This window comes from Chroicocephalus ridibundus, chromosome 3, assembly GCF_963924245.1.
Source record: "Chroicocephalus ridibundus chromosome 3, bChrRid1.1, whole genome shotgun sequence".
NCBI classification, from domain to species: domain Eukaryota; kingdom Metazoa; phylum Chordata; class Aves; order Charadriiformes; family Laridae; genus Chroicocephalus; species Chroicocephalus ridibundus.
In genome coordinates this window covers 14039038-14054440 of record NC_086286.1, presented here as the reverse complement: position 1 = coordinate 14054440, position 15403 = coordinate 14039038, and the positions used below count along the sequence as shown (strand labels likewise).

The window sequence follows — 15403 nt, the reverse complement described above, 5'->3', positions numbered from 1 at the left end:
AAGGTTGCTTCTAATTTAACTAGCTAGCAAAGTATGACCATGCAAATTGGATTTCTGATTTATACCAAGAGTAGGTACACCCTGACAAATGCTTAAGATTAACAGAACTGTATTATTCATCGTATGCAACACAGATTTAATGGCTTTTAATGACCAGCTTCGTATCATAAAAATATATTTACATGACGTCTGTGAATAAGTATCCTCATAGCAAAACCTGGCGTTTATTTATACAGGAAAAGTCTCGACCCTACTGCACATGTTCCCTCCAGAAGAAAGAAAGTAAACATGGCTGATAGTCATTAGACAGAGAAACAAAAAAGAGTAAAAAATTCTGAAATAAGCCCCACACTTCTCTTTGGCGTTCATTCTTCCTTGTTCCTTTGTCCAATTCTTGTCTCAAATATAATCAAAGTGATTAATACACAAGGAAAATCTCAGGGCAAATGTGATCAGCTAATAGCAGAGACTTGATGAAGTCAGTGCTATTCAGATTTAAAACTTACATCAAGCTGTGGACTGGCCCTGGACAGATTATCTCCAGAGAGTCTCTGTTGAACAACATCATGCTTTTTTCTGTGCCTGGTGGTTTAGACTACAATTCTTTGAGAACAGAAAAATGCATACCTCAAAATGTGGCTGTTATTTCATCCTGAACGCTTTCTATAACCGTAGCCTCCTTTATCACTGCCAAAGCTTTACATCTCTCCCAAAACCAGGAGACAAACTTTAAAAAAGGTCAGCCTGTACTTTAGGATAATTCTCCTTACCTTGATATCCATGAAATATTTACTTCAAAAATATACCTACCTCATGTTATCAGTGCAAAAAGATTTATATTTATTTGCATTACTTATACATACATTAAAGTATACTGATGGCATTAAAAAATAAAGAAAATCATGTAATACCTTTACTTTTACCTATGGATTTGGTGAAATGGTTCCATGAAGAAAGCATTTCCAGACAAAAAGAGAATAAAGAAGAGGAGAGAAACAACAGTAAGAGTCATGAGTATATGTAAATGCAATAGTATCTGAACATGAAGAGACAAAGTATAAGGTAAGTGTCTGGAGACAAATGGAGATGCAATCAGTGTCGTATTAGGGATTTAGTTTATTTTTTTCCAACCATGTACATGCAGAGAAACACATAAATAACCCATGCTTAGATAAGAAAGAGTGACACAAAAGTAACATGGACAACAGGTTAGGAGGAAAAAAAATAATGTTTTAGTTAGATTGTAAAACTGTACTCTCAGCATTCCAGAAGCCAGGAGCAGGTGCTTTCTGCACATTTCCAATCAGCCATGCATTAATGTAAATGGACTCTTCAATGTGTACAATGTGACAAGCTGAGTATCTTCTTTCAGGAGCTATCTGAAGAGTGCTCTTGTGCTTCGTTTATCGTTTATAGAATCACCCATAATTGTATTTTCTGATAAATAACATTAAATTTTCTTAATCACCTTCTTATTTCTCTCACCTCTTTTCAGTTATTGTATTGCAAGAGGGGGAGTTGAGGAGGCAGGAAGGACAAAAGCTTACGGAGCAAACAAAAAAAAATATTAATGAAATAAGAAAAGATGTGACTAAAACCATGTGTTTATTTGCAGCCAAAGACAGCTTTCAAGCATTTGCCCATCGTTTGCAGTGATGGATTCAAAGCAGCTACAGAACAAGAAGAAACAATGAAAGCAGAGTGGAAAAGGAACAGAGCCCATACCTTGGTCGCCCATCATCAGGTGCGCCAGACCTTGAAGGGAAACAAGAGCACAGTCAGCAATGAACAAGGGAGCACGGGAAGGTGGTGTTGTCACAGTGACAAAAATGTTTTGTGACAGGCATCTGTTTCCTATGAGATGTCTGTATCACAGAGGGAAATCAAAGAGCATTTTTCAACCACTGGTTGGAATGCTTTGGGCTACGAGTAACAGAACTGCAATTCAAACACTGGGTGCTGTTTTATTGTGTATTTCTTCTGTGCAGTAGTTGGGATGACAGAAAATAATAAAAAGCTTTCAAATCCAACCAGTTCCTTTAATATTCCGTCTGTCTTTATCGTATTTTGATTATATTGCTTTGAACACTTTGCTGGGAGGACTTCCTGTCCTCTACGTGTGCAATGACGTTAAAAACCTGGAGAAGTGTAAACCTGAAAAATGGGCTGGGTCTGATCTTTTTCCCCTCATAAAAATGAGCATTTCAGGTAATTAAATAAAATTTCTTCGTCACATTGAAATGATAATGCAAGGGATGTCTCCTTATTTGTGTGAAATGTGACAGTAGAATGAATTTGTTCCAGAGAAGGCAAATTATTACATACGTAATCTAAAATACATAGCAATAAAGAAAATTTAAGTGACAGCTTCTGCAGCTACTTCATAAATCCGTGAGAAATAGATTTTGCTTTATATTTGTATTGTGAGATGAAATCCAATCATACCAGTATAGGTCTAGTGACGTTTCAAAACAGATGTCCGTAACGATAATCACTCAACCAGAGCCAAACTTCATTACTCTTTAACCAAAAATTTTCATTTTTTTTAATTCACGACAATGAAATGATACTTATATTCTCGCTGAGAATGATGTGATGTAGGGAGAACATTCTTCTAGAATATGAAGGTTTTCCCACATTTTATGTCTGGTTTAAAAAACACGCTTATTCTTGTAGAGCTTTGCTGTTTTAGGATCCATTTTAGAAGTTACTAATTGCTCATGCATTAAAAATGTTCCGTTTCTCCAACAACTATACAAAGTGATATATTATTTTCTTATTTGCAATTAATTAAAATTAATTCACACAAAGAAGGTGTGCAATAAAATATCCTGCTCTTTATTGGAAAGCAGACTTCCTAGAGAGTTCCTGTGATTTCTAATTCACAAAGAAAATTAAGTGCACAAATGACTCATAGTACTTGCAGGGAGTTCAAAGAAGACACTCCTGACTGCAGTCAGTCTTAAAGGCTTCGTATCTTATCAGTTCCAAATCTCGACTGATGTTCCAAATAGACTAACAATGGTTTTGCTGAATTAGCGCTTTTATTGTCTATGCTTTTTCAGACGCGTAGTTAAACCGAAGGGCCTGATGTGCCCCACCTCTTGTGCAATAGATTCTGTTTCCAAATACAACGCCTTGCAGCTGGTGGGATTACCTGGGGTTTACAGCAATGTAAATGAAAGCTGAGTGTGATCTTGAAGGGATGCCTACATAAGCATTGCTTGGGAAACATCAGCCAGCTGTGCTGCAGTTCGCAGCTTGTGAGACAGAGTAGAAATGTTTTCGCGTCTGTTCTTTCTCTGTAAGTGTTGTGCAAGAGAGGCACGCTGAATACACAAGGTATAAAGATCTGCGGTCAAGCTTCATTCTTTTAATGCTGAATGACCTTGCTTGGATCCCTTGCTGCGTGGCGTTATGGAAGTGTGATTATTTAACTGGGCTTTTGGCTTTTAACTTTTTGTGTTGGTAACTATAGTAAGAAATCTCAGACTTTTGACTTGGCTTTAACTGTATTTGGTAGAGGGAAGGTGAAACTAGTCAAATGTTACAACACCTTTTTCTTTAATGAAATGGTGACTTTTCAGCAGCTGTTTTATATGAGCTCTTTCAGCTCTTAGAAGGTATGAAGCAAATCGCTGTCGTGTCTCCTAGGGGAATGAGAAGAAGGTAAATTCTTACTAGCTTGCATTTAAATACGAACATTATAGCTATAAGGACCTAAACAAAAGGCCTAGCTTTGGGAAATTGCCACTGCTTGATAGCCACTATTTTTGCTAAAGTGATATGTGAGATTGGTCAGTTGTAAATACATGATTCTTATATAATTTGAAAAAAACGGTAAATGGCAGAAGTGCCTCTTGAAAACATCATAGAAACCACTTGAATTTTAAGAGTCACTTACAGTGCTATTCAACTAAAAAAGGAAGTCAAGTGAATGTTAAAAAAATACACTTCTCAAGCCAAACATCTATCAATTAAAAAATTTAGTACTAGTCCTCAATACACTGTATTTTGTTTGACTCTATGTTACTTTATTTGTGAAGGAGTAAGGTTACTTATACTTACTTGCTAAAAGCACATAACGATACTTACCTTATTTTATATTTTTGCAATCTATGGATGAAGGCTATGGAAGAGTGAAGAATTACTATGACTGTACCTGTGCAATCCACAGAGTGGTTTAAAATGATACAGATAAATCTACCACGATAGCAATCCCTGCCAGATTTTCAAAATGACAGTCTGCTTGTAATAGAGAACACCACAATGGATAGTCATGGGAAGTTCTAGCCTTAGCTAGCCCTGTATGGGCATACCATACATGGAAAATATTAAATTGTGCACCATTACTTCATAAACGGAATGATAAAAGCCTTTTCTTTGTGAATTAGGAATCCAAGATTCAGTAGGAATGCCTCATGTGTGATCCACTCCACCTTTATACTGAGCTTGGCTCTAAGAGGAGAGAGTTAACGGGCGCAGGATGGGATAGTGGAAGTGGATATGAAGATAGGGTATTTTCATAATTTGGTGTGTGAGTTCCATGCAGAGCACAGGCCAAACCAAAATTTAAACATGGTAAACCTGCACAATTTTAGTAAAATTAATAAAATGTAGCCTTTTCATACCAGCAATATATACAAAATTAACTCTGTGAATACTAAATCCTTCTGTTTTCTTATGTAGCCTAACTTACAGAGATGCTCAGATATCACAGAAATCAAAGACGAAAAATTATTGCTCAGTTTTCAAATTGTGCTTTGCATAGACCATTCTATGCTTCTATTCTTTATGTATACACCCTTTGTAACTTTAACGTATGCATAAGTATCCAGACCTGTGCTGGAATAAATTTAAGGGTGCAGTTTTAAGAATTCGATTCAGGTAAAGTCTGGATTAACTGCTATCCAGGTTTTATCTTGTACTGCTGTGCATAAATGAATACGTGAAATGAAACTGAACCTCCTTATCTAGTTATACTGATCCTAATTCACATTTGAGACTCATGTTGACATCCGTCGGAGTTTTATGCACATATCAAGTACAAGATTAGGTACTTGTTTCTAGACTTTTATGTCTTTCAGTTAAAATTCCTATCCCAGTGTTGTTGAATGCATTTTTATTTCACAATGAAAAGGAAATTGTATTGATATGTATGTGTGTGACTGCACACAATTAAAGCATTGGAATTGTTTAAATTTTTTCTCCTACTGATAACGTATATTTTAATAAAATTGCACAGCATCGTGTATGTGCTAAATCTGAGCACCTCTCTTTGCCCTTGCATACAGTAGCACAGAGAAATGCAGTACCGATACTTCCAGGCTTTTTTAGAAAATTGCCACTGCACAGGCAGGCAGTGGCCCACGGTGACTTGAATCCTGGATGAACTCAGGCCCCATAGTGGCCCACTACAGGACCCTGGGTCAGAGCTGTGCCAGGGCAGTCACTTTGCATATGAGTTAGCTTACAAAGTCCTTGATTTAAAAATAGTTTTACAAGTATTGGAAAAAAATAAAATAAAAGTTATTGCTCAGTTTAGACAGATAAACTAGTTTTTCAAATAGATAATCCAGTATGCAAAGATTCAGCCCAGAGACACTTTTAAAAGCACTTGTACATAAAAAAAGCACCTGCACCTTTTGGCTTATAAGCAAAAAGACAGTAGTGATTCCCAGCAATAGCTGATAGCATATTCCGTACCTTTAAAACTATGGTATATATGCACGCAACATGTTTTACCAGCCAATAGACTTACTTACCAATATTCAGGCTAGATGGCATTGTGCTTTAGTTTCCACTGCCCTGTGCCATACTTTCTTTAAAGGGACTTAATTACATACCAACATTATTATTAAAATCACATGCTGCTGCTTTCACAATGTCCAAAAGGTAGAGCGCATTACGTTGAAAAGTTAGACAGAATAACTTTTTTCCTAAAACTTTGTGCTGTAAAGGATATGACTGTAACAAGATTTGTAACGTTAAAGAGAAAAGCGCTTTCCATTTTCCTAAGCAATTAAAAGACACGTATTTAACATGCATTACGTTCTTATGAGGAGGATTTATGCTCCACACTATTGTAACAAATTGTTTCTTGCAGTGTTTTTCATACAGAACATATGAAGAAATCAGTGCTTCTGCAAATTTACTAAATGATTTTGAAGGGTGATATAAGTCATATGAGTATAAATCCCATTGTTTCAGTAGGGATATTCTGGAGTTACACCAATAAGGCCAAGATTAAAATGGAGCTTTGCTTGTGTTCTGTATGGAAAAAGAAATCACACTTATTTGATAAACTTGTATACCTTTATGGGTAAAAAAATGCAACTTACCGTACTGAATGATATGCGTACTTTTATAACATTAAGCAGAAGGGGAAAAAACCACTAAACAGAAGGGAAAAACAAGAGCTTAGGAAAATAAGGTAGAAAGCACCCACCTTCCACATAGTTGTCTTCTGTAAGCACATAACAGGGAAGGAGAGAAAAGGAAAACATTCATTAAGCAGCATGCAGACTGGAACTTGCCATTGCATGTCTTCATCATGCAAGGCATCAAACACAACATGCAAGTGCTCCATTGCTACAATCCAGAGGGAAAAACAAAAGCACCAGGGAAGCAGTGTTTCCTCTATTTAACAAAATTTACGTGATATGAAATAAAACAATACTGTTTCCAAAGTGCAAAAATTGTACAGGATTTACTGCAGCTCTTTTTAAGTTCAATTATTATTAGTCATTAATCAGAGGATGTCCTTGTAAGACTTTTATAACTATATAAAGCCATCAGTCATTTGTGATAGGGATTTTAAATTCATTGGCTTCTACTTCTCCGTTCTGAATTTTCCTTTGTGACCTGCATGAAGTAGATGATTTTAAACAGATTGAACAAGATAACTTAAGTTTTAGAATATGCTGTGAAGATGTTACCACACCTAGTGTGGCTGATCCTCCACTCACTCTGGTCATCAGTCAGATCTCTTAATCTGGTGTGGAAAAACTGTCACTTAAAGCGGGTGGAATAACTCAGAATTGTAGGATCATGTCCCACAGCATTTGCCAGCATCAGAAACATGCACATCTTAAAAAATCAATCAGTTCTCTGTCCGGTACAGCTAGCAAAGGCCACAACAATCTCAGGCATGGGTTCTGCTCCTGGGTTAGATCAAAAGGCATTTTGCCTAAGTAAGGCTGCTATAAACAAGTAGTAATTTGGCCTTTTATCCCCAACACAACATCAATATGGGACACAGGAAAGAAGGTTCCCCCAAAGTACCAGTGTCCTAGCACTCATGCTAGCCTCTATAGTCCTCAGCTCCTCCACTAAGTAGGTGATTTTGAGGGTGTATGTCTCTTGCTCAATATGATTTTTACTGAGGAGAGGACAGGACAGAGTACAAAGATATCTCAGGGGAGAGAGAAAAAGGGAAAGGTAAAATAACAAAGGAAAAACAACACAGAAGTCAAGGCGATGGACTGTGTGAAACCAACAAAGAAACGGGGAAGGGTGACAACACAGCAGTCTGACTGCTTGGGAGATCTCTTCCTGCAGTTTGTGCTGTCTCCACCAACACCTCCTGGGGATGGAGCACTCAGAGGCAATTGCAAATTGAAGCCCAGTTCTGTTATTACAGGTCAGTTCTCATGGATTCTTCTTCTGGGAAAATACCTTTTCATGTGACCATTAAGTAACGTGATCTAAACTAATTTGGATATATTTTAAGCCGGGAGTCAATAAACCGAGTTACACAGAACTAGGCTCAATGGTATCTCTTAAGCATAGAGACTTCCTGCCAGAATATGTCACTTTCAGAATGAAAAGCCTTTGTAAATTAATGCCACAAAACACTGAAAAAACTAATCATAACCAGACATTATTCCAATAAATACTTTGAAAATTTTACCACTTAAAAAATAGTAACTACTATAAACAATGAATGCTAAGGACTAAGTCTCTCAGTTTTTAGTTGTAATACTCATAGGTCAGACCAGATAAAGGTATTTGGCTTAAAATATTATAAATCACCTTTTCCATGCACACACTCTAAATTTAGACTTCTAAAATCTCACTGCCTGAAATTTTAGTTTGTTATGAAAGTGCAAAGGGTACATACTGTTTCATGCATTTAGGAAAGTAAGAGGCTGAAAAGAAAAAATAAAATATGAAAAGCAGTATGCCTGTTGTTAGTAAATAGCTGAAGATCAACAAATCCAATAAAGTTCACTGAGAGAATGAAAACCACCCAATTTCACAAGATAAAGATATTATGTTCTATATGCAGTGTAAATTACAGTGATATTTGGGCTATTAGAAATAGTTACTTACAGCTAATCTTTTTTGGAAGAGCCTTCTTTCTTTAACTTCATATAGTAATTTCGTTTCTTTAAGTACAAAAACCTCCAAACTTAATGAAAGATAAATTTGTTATTTCAATTGTAGGATAACTTCCTTCATCTAGTCCTGGTTACTGCAGTGTTGGTATATTGCAATACCAATATTGCAACGGCATCCTTTTTGGTGTCATATTTAGCTTAACACAATTACTTAAAACCAACATGTGAACTTACTAGAAGGTCCGTTCTGTTGCTCATGATGTCAGCCAAAGGGAGAGTTCTGACAATGACAACATGGGCAGCGTCAGATGGTTAAACTCATCTGGTTTACAGGGTTTAGCATATTTTGTTTTATAGCATGGGCCCTATTCTTAGTAGTGGTTGGTATGTGTTTGTTGATGACTCCATCACCAGAAAGACTCACACTAGCTGAGCAGCTTTCCCTAAATGTCTGATTGAGTAAACTTTTAACTGATAGTAAATTAAACTGTCAAAACATTTTTAATTAAATAAAATTGGAAGTGTTGAATTCCTGCTCTATGAATAAAACAGTGTATGTAGCCAAACCCCTACACATGAGTAAACAACAAGGAAAATTCATTCCTGCACATGTTTTTGTCATGGTAAGTTAAACCACCTTAAACAGTTTTGCAATCTAAAAAAAAAACTATTTCAGCTTCTCTATGGTAGTTTACACGGTTTTTACATTAGATTAATGTTGAGCACTATTATTTATTTAAGGTGGGGGTTTTTTTGTGATGGCTGATATATTTCCATATCACTAACACTTTGCTTGACTTTCCTGATTCCCATTTTCTTGGCATGGCCCGTTCTTCTAATCAGAGACTAAGAAGCCAGAAGACCCAAATTTTAACTTTGCTTTCTATTCATTTTGCTTACTCCAGTCACTCTTAAAAAAATAAAAAAGGGGAAACTCTTTGAAAGCCCTGTATACTATCAACATCTTAATTTTGCAGTTTGGAGGGAACAAAATTTTCCTCATTTAAATCAGGAGTACCTGTATTTACATCATTACCGTTGCACTGGTGTAAAATTTATGTACCTGGAGCCGATTACACATTTCAGTCATTGCTAATGATTTAGCCTCCCATTGCCTGAATTTGCCCACACTTACATCCATCCACCCTGGAGGACCTTATTGTCTGCTCTGTTGGTATCAGTGGAAGCAGGGGCTTTCAAGATCCAAAGCGCCATCTCCTAGCTGCACAGAACTTCTCAGCCTTTTCCACACCAGCTGGTCGTACCAATGACTTTCGCCAATGTACAGCCCAGGTATGAGACAAGGGGCTAAAAGAGACTGTCAGTGCCACAGCGGAGGGGCAGAACAGCCTTACAGCCTCCACTGTAGCAACTACTCAACTGGCCAGACAGGTAACTTTGACTTCTAGCAGATGTGGAAAGTGCTCTGTGTTCACATTGCACCAAGATACTCACTTGAAGAACTACACAGGTCTTCATCCACTGCAAATGCTTATTTTCTAGCCCTTCCCCCACACCCCCCACCAACAATACTAAATTGCGCTGCTAATTTCTGCGTTTACAACCTAATTGCTTTGGCCAAATTCTGCTCTCAGGGCTACTGGTGTAATCTGTTGACTGCACATATCCAGCCAAATATTCAGTTGATTTAAATCTGGTGTGACGCAGTTGAAATCTGTAGAACTACACAACTTACACAGCCTGTGAATCTGGCTTATTATCTTCAGATTGTCTCCAGGTATCCCTACTGAGCTGAGAGCAGAATCTGCTCCATATTTTTTGCAGCAAAAGCCCAACCAATTCTATTTTAGCGTATTACTATGATTCAGTGACATAATAATGGGAATCACGTTTTTACAGGATGTTTTTATTAATTCAAGAATCATTTTAATATTTGGTCATGCTTCATGGAAACTTTGATTTTTTTTTAAAAATAAGTGACTGTTTATATATTTTGTGGTTATTTCTGCTATTATGTTTTTTTCTTCTGCTTGAATATTTACACCTTAGCCACACACAGAGCACAATATTTGTCCTGACAACTATATAAGAACAGTATTTTCACGGTAAACAGATGAAACAGTACATTAGTATTTTGAAGTTACAGAAATAGCATTCTAGAAATAACGTTAATAAGAAATAGCATATTAGAAGTGGCATTTTAAGAGTTGCTTTTTTTCTCACCAAAATTATAGTTCAAAATCACAGTTGGCAACAATGAAGGGTATAATATACCACAGACATAGTTTATGAAATTTCATAAGATATTCAGTAGTACGAGTAGTGGGGAAATAGCCTGAAATAAAGCCTATTTTTATCCAGGTGTTTTGCAATAAAAAACAATGGCAAGAAATTTAAGATATTTAAAGTTTGGTTTCCCAAAGAATAATGCATAGGTATACTTCTTTGTAAATTTATCTACCTAAAAATACTGTACTGGAAAATGTCATTTCAAGAGGCGGCTGCTTCTATGGGACTGCACCCAGCACCTCTTGGGGAGTGTAACTTAGCCTCTTCCATCAGTTTAACTTAGAGAAATTATTTTATTTAACAGGCAGTTCAAAAGAAAATACTTGGAAAGGTTATGAAAACATGATGTATCTTATAAGGTATGTTATAAAGCATGAACAGTCATAGTCTCAATAATGATCAACTAAAGCAATGCATTGAAAACCTGTGGCTATGAGCGTTGGTCTTTTCAAGTGCTGTGTATCTGACAAATTCCATTAGGACTTTCCGCATTTTTTTGAAATGTACTTTTGAAAACAACTGTAAATATTGATTGTAATTATTGACTGTAATTATGAATAATTAGAAATGTATTATAAAGATACCTAGTACAGAACTCTGATTCTGTTGCAGCCTTCTGCTTGAATACTGAGTAAGTAGGGAAGCAGCATTTCCTACCGCTGGGCTTCATGGAATAAAATTTGGGATTCATCCGCAAAACCTGCAGAATCTAGGGAGGAGTGCCCAGGAGTTCCTACTTTTCCACATGGCCCCATTAGGTCTGAAGTCAATGCACAGTCTCTCCCAGACTCCATGCAACTTTCGGTGGACCCATTCAGAGGAATTTCCAGTGCAGTGGGTTGAAATATAATATAAGAGGGGCTCTATTGATTTTTTTGGTGGAAGGGAAAAATTTCAGAATAGGGTGAGTTTGGTTCTGTTCCAGCTCCATTTTCTATCTACAAGATAGAAAAAAGATCCCTTCTTTTCTGGAATGCCCTGTACAATACTCAGGAGAAAGGTGTGATACCGTTAGGAGCACAGATGACCTGTCTTGACCAAAAATGAGGATGAGGCTTTCTGCCAAATGAGGATCTTAGGGCACAATTAGATCTTTCTGCCAGTTTTGTACAAGACAAGGGCACCAGCTCAAATTCAGTACACCTCTGTAAATTCTACTAACATCCATGAATTTAGTCTAGGTAGGGCCACCTTTTCTAGACAGTGCTATGTATCCCAAGTGCATTGGGAATGAAATGATTAGATCATTTTAGTTAAGCTACTGTAGATGAGCTCCTAGCGTGAAGCAGCAAATAAGCAGGGCAGTGCAAGCCTTGAATGCACAAGTAAAGAAAAAACAAACAGAAACAGAAAATGGCATTGCTTTTTGTGGCATAACTAAAACCATTACTATGTTTAGTTCCAGTGCTCATAAATTTAAAAGGAAGTAAAAAATGAAAGAGGTTTGAGGAAAAAAAACACTTTTCCACAGTCATTCATTGCAATAAAAACCTAAGAAAACTCAGCAATCGTGTCTTACAATGAAAGCTTTAAGATGCTCAATCTATTGAATCAAAGATGAGGTTAAGAGGTGTCTTGAACCCAGTCTGTATCTATCAATGTCGGAGAAAGATTCTTGATACCTGGAAGTCCTTTCAACCAGACAAATGCTGGTGTCGAGTCAGAAAAGTGCAAACCGAAAATAAGACGAAAATTTCAAAAATGATAAAATAATCATTGGGAATACTGTGAAATTCTTCCCTGAAGTCTTAAGACAGAGCCTTTGTCTAACTGAAACTGTATATCAATCATTGCTTTGGGGCTGTATTATAGGAATTACTGGAAGAAATTCTGCCTTTTGCCATTTAGGAGGTCAGGTAAATATTTTCATAGCAGTACATTCTGACCATAACTTGTATGAATCTATGAATTTTCTCCAGCCAAATGAGAACAGAAACCAAGCATAAACAACAGCAAATACTTTGACACTCTGTTAAACACAAAAATGTTCAAATAAATTGTTTTCTCAGAACCAATCTCTGCATCAATTGCACAAGGATCTCACTGAGAAATGTTTTCCATTAAGAATTCAAATATAATGGGTGGAAAAAAAATTAGTCAGACAAGTCATTACTATTGTTCCCAATGGGAAAATACCCCATCCCCAATTTACTTCTATACCCTGTAATATTTTCGAATTCCCTCTCCAGTTGCTGCAGATGACAAACACAATAAAAATCTAGACATAATTAAATCAATACTCTTTCTGAAGCAACAATTTTTTATGCTGTTTTATTTCTATGCAGCTTTATCAGTTTCCTATCATTTATCATCACAAGTGTATCAAACGTGAAATCATTCAACATTGCCTTAGTTCAATGCTATTAATCTATGATTAGTTTATTGTTACATATTTTTAGATATTGCACAGTTGAATAGACTTGTGCTTCTTTGGAGCCACAGTAGTTAACAAATAAGCACATCTTTGATACTTATATCTCCTTTTTCTCAACTACTTCCTAGAACTGACATTTTTTGATAGTTACTTGTTCACTTCTTTTAGTAATTTTTACCATACTTCTAAATAAACTTGGACTGACTCAGGGGAGAGATCATGATGTAAATATAAAAATGACTGCTTTTTAATTATATTACAATCCCTAGAAATTTGACTTTGGCCTTATTTTGCCACATCATTAAATTTAATTCATTTTCTCCAGAATGGGCCTGCCTGGTCTCAGATGTACTAAACCTCAGTCCTGCTTGCAACATGTCAATTCTTTAAAGAAATTTTTCATCAGTCACTGGGACAAGTGTGCTTGCATCTGTGTCACGGCTGCAGTAACCACAACCAAGAATCAAAGGTGGAGTCAAAGGTTTTTTAATAATTGAAATCAGTAATATTAATAATAGAGATAATAAAAGGAGAAATAAGTCATTTGCATAAGTGAAGGTGAGTCAAAGAACCATGCTCCCTCCCCAGTGTTTTGATTTCCATGTATAAGCAGAAAAGGAAACACAATGTAAATCTGTGAATTTCACTCAGTAACCAGATAGTCTTTAAGAACTGCTGCTCTTTTCCATTTGGCCTCTGGGACTATTTCTCTGGATTGGAAACATTTGATTTCTATTGAAAATCTCTGGGATTTGCACACTCTACTTTGATTTGTCCTTTTAGACATCTTCCTTCTAATCACTAGAGGTCTTATTTCCTATCATGGAGAATGGATACACTAACTAGAATTAAGGACTGACCACATACGGTCTGCTTTACAAGGCCTGTACATCCTACCATAATGCCACTTTTCTTCCAAGCACTATTATTATTCCTTTGGATTTTCTCCAATTTAGCCCCGCTGGGTACATGGCATGAAAATATATTTTCAGGATATCCTCATCAAAACCTTTTATACAGAATTAACTATTCTGGCTGGCAGAGAGTAATGGCAAGAACAGGTTATGTTCTATAAAAGTGATGCAGGATGACACAGGTATTTCTATTTTAAGAATATCTGTTTTGTAATTAATTTGCAAAATTCATAAAATAACTTATTACAACAACTTCTTTAAGGAACAGTTGTGAAATGAGGAATAAAGATTTTTCAGAATTATTCACGCTTGTTTTGGTGTACATGAGAGTACAAACTAGCCCAGTAAATCTGATTCCTTGTTGCGCTGCTGTGTGTGGTCAATTATGCCTATACAAGAGGCTGCAAAATCAGGCCCCAGTTACTATTAGAAGAAATCAACTCCCTGTCCAACCATCCTTTCAGCAAAACTGGTCTGTTAGACCCATTAATACAATAGGATTAGCTGAGCTGACAGTGAGTAAAAATGCTGTGCAGTGGTTGAATGGCAGAAGTAATTTTCCAACTGGATGGCAGCTGTACAGAGGTCATGATCCCATGGATAACATGAGCAGCAGACTCAAAGGAGGAGAGGTCACATTTTTTGTCCATGAAAAGGATATTGGTTTTAGACCATGCTTCCTAAAACTTTTCTACTGGCTTTTTATTGTATGGTGAATTGGCAGCTATCTACATTTTCACAATCTCTACTGTGTAAATATAATATTTGTCCTTTATAATAGTTACTAAACGGTGATGACATATGACTGCATATTCTGCCCATCTGGGATATTCACTCAGGCTCTGTCTCTGTAGTTGGATATTTGTGCCTTCCCAGACTAGTCCAACACCAAAATTAACAGGAACTGCATGCAAAGCTAGCGGTATTTTTGTATGCTCACTCTGTACAAAACTGAGGAATGTATAGTGATGCTATGACTTTAACACAGGTGGCTGAAGACAATTTGGTATGAAGTGTTCTTCAGAGTTAGGAGCTAAAAACGGAGAAGATGCTCTGTACACAATTAAAAATAGAGTAACAATATTCAAAATCACTCTGTTGTATAGTTCTTTAGCTAGTCACCATAAAATTTTCTTGGCTACTACTGAGACTCATTTTGTGGATGTGAACTGAGCTGAACCTGCCTTTGGAAACCTTTAGAATGGTACAGACCAAACTTTCTGCTCGTTTAAACAGGAAATTCCTCTGAAGTGAGTGGAGCTGTACCCTGGAAGTCAGCATGCTGTAACCGAGTGTTTAATTTGACATCAAATTAAAATTTAATCACAGCTATCTGTGACTGTGAGTGAACAAAATAGATATCTTCATATTTTTTTCAATGAATTAATTTTCTCCTTTACTAGTCTACAATAATTTCAATGCTAATGCTGAATGTTATTCTGATTAATTAGTAGTTACAGATAATGACAATGAAACTAATTACAAGAAATTTTACAATCAAAAAAACCAGCATTTCTTCACTT

General features: G+C 36.4%; 1 protein-coding gene across 24 annotated transcripts in view; it reads right to left on the bottom strand.

Moving 5' to 3' along the window:
- Positions 1-15403, bottom strand: part of NRXN1 (neurexin 1) — a 710395-nt gene that overhangs the window by 627875 nt on the left and 67117 nt on the right. For 16 of the 24 annotated variants that reach the window (XM_063328064.1, XM_063328065.1, XM_063328076.1 and 13 more), the window contains exons 2-3: positions 6449-6466; positions 1726-1755 (exon numbers count right to left, since the gene is read on the bottom strand). The exons of 5 other annotated variants lie outside the window; for them this stretch is intronic. In XM_063328064.1, the coding sequence (XP_063184134.1) occupies positions 1726-1755; positions 6449-6466 (48 nt within the window). Of the gene's footprint in view, positions 1-911; positions 920-1725; positions 1756-6448; positions 6467-15403 lie in introns of those variants that run through there. 3 more of the 24 variants (XM_063328066.1, XM_063328082.1, XM_063328085.1) reach the window with 2 other exon arrangements.